Source organism: Sinocyclocheilus grahami, unplaced genomic scaffold (genome assembly GCF_001515645.1).
Source record: "Sinocyclocheilus grahami isolate Dianchi unplaced genomic scaffold, SAMN03320097.WGS_v1.1 scaffold846.1, whole genome shotgun sequence".
Classification (NCBI taxonomy): Eukaryota; Metazoa; Chordata; class Actinopteri; order Cypriniformes; family Cyprinidae; genus Sinocyclocheilus; species Sinocyclocheilus grahami.
The window spans coordinates 108,685-117,832 of record NW_015506025.1 but is presented as its reverse complement, the minus strand read 5'-3'; the positions used below and the strand labels follow the sequence as shown (position 1 = coordinate 117,832).

Genomic DNA, 9,148 nt, shown 5'->3' with positions numbered 1-9,148 from the left:
ACTGCTCTGAGAGTCACTTCATGAGCATTTTATCGTTTCATCTGAGTAAAACTATCCTCATGTCATACACACACAGAAATGTAATGGTATTTATGGCAACCCGTCAAAATAAAAGTTCGGTTTAACTTGAGGGCATTGGCAGAAATATATTACTATTGTTCAGCAGAATGTACGTAACAGGCTGCTACTACTACTACTAAAATTATTAAAACCTTATTTTTAAGGAATAGGCATTCAATATTTCTTCAATGTTTTAATTGTAATATTAAATTACCTTTATTTTCCAAAAAATTTAATTTGTTTAATTTTCATTACTTAAAAAATAGAATAAATGAATGTTTTATGCCTTAAAACAAAATGTAAATATACAACACAGAATTTCTGAGTAAAAAAATCATAAGGCTATTGTAAGAATAAATGAAACTTGTTTTATGCTTTCAAATTAGACATGCTAAAACAGAATTTGCTTACAATAAAACATAAGCTTGGACAAATAAAACATTTCATAGGGCCCTAAATGTAATATTTGTTAAATTTTTAATAAATTGATGTTAAATTGTTTAAGTTTAAGCCGTAAACCTAGGGGAAACACTGTCATCAAAGATGAGGATATTGGGCCGCAAAAGCAGGGGTGTCTGAGAATTTTTCTACCAAAAAATCTTTAGTTGAGCCCAATTGGATATGAATACAAAAAGTTAACATCAGATGTTTTATCAGGTTATTATTTCTACATTTAGATACTTATGGCAGAATGCCTTATGACTGAGAAAAGCTACTTGATGGGGGTTCAGTGTTTTCCCTCTTGAAGTCTGGACCATTTTAAACCATTTCAAACACCTTCATCATGAGTTAACTAGTAATTTCAAAGTTTTAGTTGTCTTTCATTGCCATCTACAAATAATTTTAACATTGTTTATTATGAAAAGATATTTTATAACATGCTGCTTAATGTAAAATGTAGATGGAATCAAAAGTCACAAACCTGGTTTATTTTGAAAGGTAAGAGTCATATGTGTGATGGGTAAACGTCACACCTCTGTTCATCAATTTGCACTGGGTACCAATAGCTGCTTGCATAAAAATCAAGGCATTAATGTTTGCCTACAAAACCACCACTCTGGGCTCTGCACCCCTTTACCTAAATTCATTACTTCAACCTTATGTACCCTCTAGAAACTTGCGTTCTGCAAGTGAACGTCGCTTTATCGTGTTATCCCAAAGAAGCACAAAATCACTTTCACAGACTTTTAAATTAAATGTTCCCTCCTGGTGGAATGACCTGCCAAACTCAATCAGAGCAGCTGAGTCCTTAGCCATCTTCAAGAATTGACTAAAAACACATCTCTTCCATCTTTATTTGACCCTCTAACTCTTAACACTCTATTCTAATTCTATTCTTTAAAAAAAAACTTGACCCTTTTAGACTTGCACTCTATTCATTTACTAACTGCTTGTTTTCTTTTAAAAAATCACTAGCTTCTCTAATCTTTTTGTATTCTATCTTTGTTTTCTTTTTATTTATTATACAATTAACAAAAGCAAAAAAAGCCTCTAACACTAGCTTACTCTATTCTTTTTCTATTCTATCTGTTTTAATTTTATTTATTATATAATAAAAAAAACCTTGCCACGTGTACTGCGTTGAGCTAACTGAGGCTTGTTTTAGCACTTGAATATCATTGCTCTCTTGTTAATTTTGACTGCTTTTATTGTCCTCATTAAGTCGCTTTGGATAAAAATAGGAGCGTCTGCTGAATGTAATTGTATTTGCTGCATTTTCTTTTCTGCAGTGCTTTAGCAAAAGTATTAATCTATTTTGCTACTCTCTGGGTTTCTGCCACTGTTACAATAACCAGATCATCTGTAGCTCTTGTAGCACTTGGAGGGCTCGAAGTGTGTTTGGCTCTAGATACAAGTATTGGTGTATATAGCACCAAAAGGCCATTACAATAAACAACCCTGAGACTTTGGTGCCTACTGTTCTGTTGTTTTGCCCAGTTTTTGTTTTGTTTTGTTTGTTCTGCTCACTTTAAACTAGGGATGCACGATATATCGGCCACCATATCGGTATCGGCCCATATCGGCTCATTTTTTCTGTTATCGGTATCGGCCTGATAAGAAAATTTGGCCGATATCTTAAAGCCGATAAATAATGCATTATTTCCTTCAGAGACACTTCAGATGCGCGCTGTTCGTTTGCAGCCTTTTGTGCAATTGTACATTGTAATATTGTGTTTATTTGATGTATATCTGATTTATCTCATATAGAATACGTTTGGTTAAAGTATATAACAATTTGGATATAGATTTATCGGCCAACATATCGGTTATCTGCTTTCAAAAATAAAGAATAATCGGTTATCGGTATCGGCCAAAATTTTCATATCGATGCATCCCTACTTTAAACAGTAAAATAGTGCTATCATTGTCATTGTTTTGCGGTCCGGTTGGAACCAAGCTGGTCTGCTGTTTGAGGACCCCTGCTCTACACTGTTGCTGAAAAACTCGGATACATGAGTTATTGTAACAGGATTGTGATTTATACAGTGTGTGAATATCTTTGACTAATATTTAAATTTATTTGATGATCTGAAACATTAAAGTGTGACAAACATGCAAAAAAATAAGAAATCAGGAAGGGGGCCAACACTTTTTCACACCACTTTGTGCAAGTAGGTATTCTGGTAAGAATTTTTGTTCTACACTAGGGCTGTCAAAATTTATTTCGAATATTCGTCGAATAAAAAAAAAAAAATCCACATTCGAATTTTAGGTCCACGTCAGCCGTCAGGAAGCCTTATCAGTGGCGCACGAAATGCGACGACAATGTAAGTGTCATTGCATTTTAATGCTTTTGTTATCCTATCCAGTTGAACCCACTAGATGCAGTGCTGCTACGTTGTTCATTCAATATATAGCGGAAAACGAGAGCATCAGTGTGGCGAATATGTTTACGGCGAAACTGAAACCAAGCCGTTCACACAGAACGCATATTTATCACGTTTTCTAGCAGGGCATCTATCAGCGTTGCACTCGCGTCTCGCACAAGAGAGCGGCATGTTCAGAAAGCCATGTAAAATTTAATGCAAGTTCAACTTTTAAAAAACATGTCTCAAGACTTTATGGCGGTTTTCCCCCATCCCACTGTATCTCATGTTTTTAAATGAAGAAAGTAGCCTACTCTTTGTGATTGGTTTTCGGTTCTTTGTATTAAACTATGCATACATGCATGGTGCTAGTTTTTTTCTAATTGTTTAAGCAACTTTATTAATTATATATGGTTTATAAACATTATTTTAAACATTATGCACTTTCTTTTTTCAAAAAGTTATTTTATTACACTATTGAAGAAACGTGCATAATATTTTGTGGCCTCAGGAGAGAAGCCAAAAGCTTTTTTCCCCCCTAACTGAGATTATGCCTTTTAAATTCGAATATAATTAGAATTTTGATTATTTAAGTGGAAATTTCGAATGTAGTTTTTCAGTCATTTTGACAGCCCTAACACAAACAATAGTAGAACCGAATATCCCTATGTTCTATATTCTTTTTGAATGGCTACTACTTCCTGACTGGAGGCATCTTACCTGATTTTGCTTATTTTGTTAACAGGATGGCAGTAAAGTCTTTACAGCATCCTGTGACAAAACTGCCAAGATGTGGGATCTGAACAGCAATCAGACCATTCAGATAGCACAAGTAAGCAGTTAATTTGTGTTCCTAATATATTCTTATGCTCATACTTTTAGTATATGCATTTTAGTTGTGTTGGTTTACAGTATGGTTAACAGGTCCTACAATATTTTCCGTTGAGCAGCATGAAGGCCCGATCAGGACAATTCACTGGATTAAAGCACCAAACTACAGCTGTGTTATGACTGGCAGCTGGGACAAAACACTCAAGGTGCTGGAACCCATCTTCACAACCCTTAGGGCTGCACATAGAATAATGACAAAATATTTATTTGACCAAATATTGCAGCCTTGGTCTAGAATAGGTTAACAACTGTTTCTCTGCCTCTCATTTTTGACAGTTTTGGGATACACGTTCTCCAAATCCAATGATGTCCCTGCAGATGCCAGAGAGGTGTTTTTGTGCAGATGTGGTAAGAGTCTGCATCAGAGTGTGATTTGAATAGAATTTGTTGTAGTATCAGTTTGGACAGCTCTTGTACGTCTCACTCTTACAGCGTAATTGATCACTGGTGTTAATTGTGTGTAAATTAGCAAAGTGAGCATCTGAGCCCTAACATTGTCTTAGTGTAGTACATGGTACATTCTTAAAGCATTTTATGGATGTCTTGTTGTTCGTTTATAGGTATATCCTATGGCTGTTGTAGCCACTGCAGAACGTGGTCTTATTGTTTACCAGTTGGAAAATCAGCCTTCAGAGTTTCGACGTATAGAGTCACCTCTGAAGCATCAGGTCAGTGTTGGTTCATTTTCCAAATACTCAATTTTTGAAGTAATTAGATGGCAATTTAAAGTCTTAAAGTAGTAGTTTACTTCCAGAATGAAAATTCTGTCATCATTTACTCACCCTCCACTTGCTCCAAACCTGTATGACTTTCTTTCTTCTGTTGAACTCAAAATAAGATATTTTGAAAAATGTTGGTATCCAAACAGTTGATGATCACCATTACCATGATTTTTCAAAATATCACAAAAGATTGTGTTCAACAGAAGTAAGAAACTCATACAGGTTTGGAACATGTGGAGGGTGAGTAAATGATGACCGAATTTTCATTCTGGAAGTAAACTACTACTTTAATCAAACAATAAATTGGCTGAGAAAGATGATAAATATTGGGTTTTTGAATTAGCATTTTACATAAAATATGGTATTAAAGTGTTTTATTACGGTATCAAAGAAATTAGAATAGTAATGTCACCTTTTTATTATTTTGTGTATTGTCACAACGTTTATGTAGTAACACTTTACAATAAGGTAATTTATTAACATTAAAGTAATAATGAATAATACTTCTGAAGAATTTATTAATCGTAGATAATCTCGATTACAACATTTACTTATACATTATTAAAATCAAAAGTTTTTATCTATTAATGATATTTAATGGACCTGAAATAACATGAACTAACAATGAACAGCTGTAATTTTATTAACTAACATTAACAAAGATTAATAAATACTGTAACAAATGTATTGCTCATTGTTAATGTTAGTTCATGCATTAAATGTAGTTAACAAATGAAAACTTATTGTAAAGTGTTACCGTTTAGATGCAATAAAAACTGAGAAGACTATTCATTGATTGGGTCATAAGCCATACTTTATATATACATACAGTATAATAGGCCTGGGTGATAAAACTGTATCGATATTTTTCGACGGTACACCATCATCGATAACGATAGAAAAAATATTATATATATATTGCACGATAGTTTAACGCTTTCATTTAAAGGCACTAGAATACTTCATAAGATTTGACTAATATTCCTTTTTTTTTTTTTTTATTCAGTCACCTCATCGCAGGCAGGGCACTCATTTCAGCACGTGTTTGCGTGTTCTTTTGGCTGTTTGCTTGTCACTCATAACACGTGCTGAAATGAGTGCCCTGCCTGCGATGAGGTGACTGAATAAAAAAAAAAAAAAAGGAATATTAGTCAAATCTTATGAAGAATTCTAGTGCCTTTAAATGAAAGCGTTAAACTATCGTGCAATATATATATAATATTTTTTCTATCGTTATCGATGATGGTGTACCGTCGAAAAATATCGATACAGTTTTATCACCCAGGCCTATTATACTGTATGTATATATAAAGTATGGCTTATGACCCAATCAATGAATAGTCTTCTCAGTTTTTATTGCATCTAAACGGTAACACTTTACAATAAGTTTTCATTTGTTAACTACATTTAATGCATGAACTAACATTAACAATGAGCAATACATTTGTTACAGTATTTATTAATCTTTGTTAATGTTAGTTAATAAAATTACAGCTGTTCATTGTTAGTTCATGTTATTTCAGGTCCATTAAATATCATTAATAGATAAAAACTTTTGATTTTAATAATGTATAAGTAAATGTTGTAATCGAGATTATCTACGATTAATAAATTCTTCAGAAGTATTATTCATTATTACTTTAATGTTAATAAATTACCTTATTGTAAAGTGTTACTACATAAACGTTGTGACAATACACAAAATAATAAAAAGGTGACATTACTATTCTAATTTCTTTGATACCGTAATAAAACACTTTAATACCATATTTTATGTAAAATGCTAATTCAAAAACCCAATATTTATCATCTTTCTCAGCCAATTTATTGTTTGATTAAAGTAGTAGTTTACTTCCAGAATGAAAATTCGGTCATCATTTACTCACCCTCCACATGTTCCAAACCTGTATGAGTTTCTTACTTCTGTTGAACACAATCTTTTGTGATATTTTGAAAAATCATGGTAATGGTGATCATCAACTGTTTGGATACCAACATTTTTCAAAATATCTTATTTTGAGTTCAACAGAAGAAAGAAAGTCATACAGGTTTGGAGCAAGTGGAGGGTGAGTAAATGATGACAGAATTTTCATTCTGGAAGTAAACTACTACTTTAAGACTTTAAATTGCCATCTAATTACTTCAAAAATTGAGTATTTGGAAAATGAACCAACACTGACCTGATGCTTCAGAGGTGACTCTATACGTCGAAACTCTGAAGGCTGATTTTCCAACTGGTAAACAATAAGACCACGTTCTGCAGTGGCTACAACAGCCATAGGATATACCTATAAACGAACAACAAGACATCCATAAAATGCTTTAAGAATGTACCATGTACTACACTAAGACAATGTTAGGGCTCAGATGCTCACTTTGCTAATTTACACACAATTAACACCAGTGATCAATTACGCTGTAAGAGTGAGACGTACAAGAGCTGTCCAAACTGATACTACAACAAATTCTATTCAAATCACACTCTGATGCAGACTCTTACCACATCTGCACAAAAACACCTCTCTGGCATCTGCAGGGACATCATTGGATTTGGAGAACGTGTATCCCAAAACTGTCAAAAATGAGAGGCAGAGAAACAGTTGTTAACCTATTCTAGACCAAGGCTGCAATATTTGGTCAAATAAATATTTTGTCATTATTCTATGTGCAGCCCTAAGGGTTGTGAAGATGGGTTCCAGCACCTTGAGTGTTTTGTCCCAGCTGCCAGTCATAACACAGCTGTAGTTTGGTGCTTTAATCCAGTGAATTGTCCTGATCGGGCCTTCATGCTGCTCAACGGAAAATATTGTAGGACCTGTTAACCATACTGTAAACCAACACAACTAAAATGCATATACTAAAAGTATGAGCATAAGAATATATTAGGAACACAAATTAACTGCTTACTTGTGCTATCTGAATGGTCTGATTGCTGTTCAGATCCCACATCTTGGCAGTTTTGTCACAGGATGCTGTAAAGACTTTACTGCCATCCTGTTAACAAAATAAGCAAAATCAGGTAAGATGCCTCCAGTCAGGAAGTAGTAGCCATTCAAAAAGAATATAGAACATAGGGATATTCGGTTCTACTATTGTTTGTGTTAGGGCTGTCAAAATGACTGAAAAACTACATTCGAAATTTCCACTTAAATAATCAAAATTCTAATTATATTCGAATTTAAAAGGCATAATCTCAGTTAGGGGGGAAAAAAGCTTTTGGCTTCTCTCCTGAGGCCACAAAATATTATGCACGTTTCTTCAATAGTGTAATAAAATAACTTTTTGAAAAAAGAAAGTGCATAATGTTTAAAATAATGTTTATAAACCATATATAATTAATAAAGTTGCTTAAACAATTAGAAAAAAACTAGCACCATGCATGTATGCATAGTTTAATACAAAGAACCGAAAACCAATCACAAAGAGTAGGCTACTTTCTTCATTTAAAAACATGAGATACAGTGGGATGGGGGAAAACCGCCATAAAGTCTTGAGACATGTTTTTTAAAAGTTGAACTTGCATTAAATTTTACATGGCTTTCTGAACATGCCGCTCTCTTGTGCGAGACGCGAGTGCAACGCTGATAGATGCCCTGCTAGAAAACGTGATAAATATGCGTTCTGTGTGAACGGCTTGGTTTCAGTTTCGCCGTAAACATATTCGCCACACTGATGCTCTCGTTTTCCGCTATATATTGAATGAACAACGTAGCAGCACTGCATCTAGTGGGTTCAACTGGATAGGATAACAAAAGCATTAAAATGCAATGACACTTACATTGTCGTCGCATTTCGTGCGCCACTGATAAGGCTTCCTGACGGCTGACGTGGACCTAAAATTCGAATGTGGATTTTTTTTTTTTTATTCGACGAATATTCGAAATAAATTTTGACAGCCCTAGTGTAGAACAAAAATTCTTACCAGAATACCTACTTGCACAAAGTGGTGTGAAAAAGTGTTGGCCCCCTTCCTGATTTCTTATTTTTTTGCATGTTTGTCACACTTTAATGTTTCAGATCATCAAATAAATTTAAATATTAGTCAAAGATAACAAGTAAACACAACATGCAGTTTTTAAAATTAAGGTTTTTATTATTAAGGGAAAATAAAATCCAAAACTACATGGCCCTGTGTGAAGAAGGGTTTGCCCCCCTGTTAAAACTGTGGTTTATCATACCTGAGTTAAATTTCTCTAGCCACACCCAGGCCTGATTACTGCCACACCTGTTTGCAATCAAGAAATCTCTTAAATAGGACCTGCCTGACAAAGTGAAGTAGACCAAATGATTCTCAAAAGCTAGACATCATGCCGAGATCCAAAGAAATTCAGAAACAAATGAAAAAGAAAGTAATTGAGATCTATCAGTCTGGAAAAGGTTATAAAGCCATTTCTAAAGCTTTGGGACTCCAGTGAACCTTAGTGAGAGCCATTATTCACAAATGGCAAAAACATGGAACAGTGGAGAACCTTCCCAGGAGTGGCCGGCCGACCAAAATTACCCCAAGAGCACAGTGACGACTCATCCAAGAGGTCACAAAAGACCCCACAACAACATCCAAAGAACTGCAGGCCTCACTTGCCCCAGTTAAGGTCAGTGTTCATGACTCCACCATAAGAAAGAGACTGGGCAAAAATGGTCTGCATGGCAGAGTTCCAAGACGAAAAC

At 34.4% G+C, this 9,148-nt stretch overlaps 1 protein-coding gene across 4 annotated transcripts in view; it reads left to right on the top strand.

The window, feature by feature from the left end:
* Window positions 1–9,148, top strand: part of rae1 (ribonucleic acid export 1) — a 47,741-nt gene that overhangs the window by 21,742 nt on the left and 16,851 nt on the right. For all 4 annotated transcript variants that reach the window (XM_016247637.1, XM_016247634.1, XM_016247636.1 and 1 more), the window contains exons 5-8: window positions 3,613–3,699; window positions 3,818–3,904; window positions 4,035–4,106; window positions 4,319–4,426. In XM_016247637.1, coding sequence (XP_016103123.1) covers window positions 3,613–3,699; window positions 3,818–3,904; window positions 4,035–4,106; window positions 4,319–4,426 — 354 coding nt within the window. The remainder of the gene's footprint in view (window positions 1–3,612; window positions 3,700–3,817; window positions 3,905–4,034; window positions 4,107–4,318; window positions 4,427–9,148) is intronic.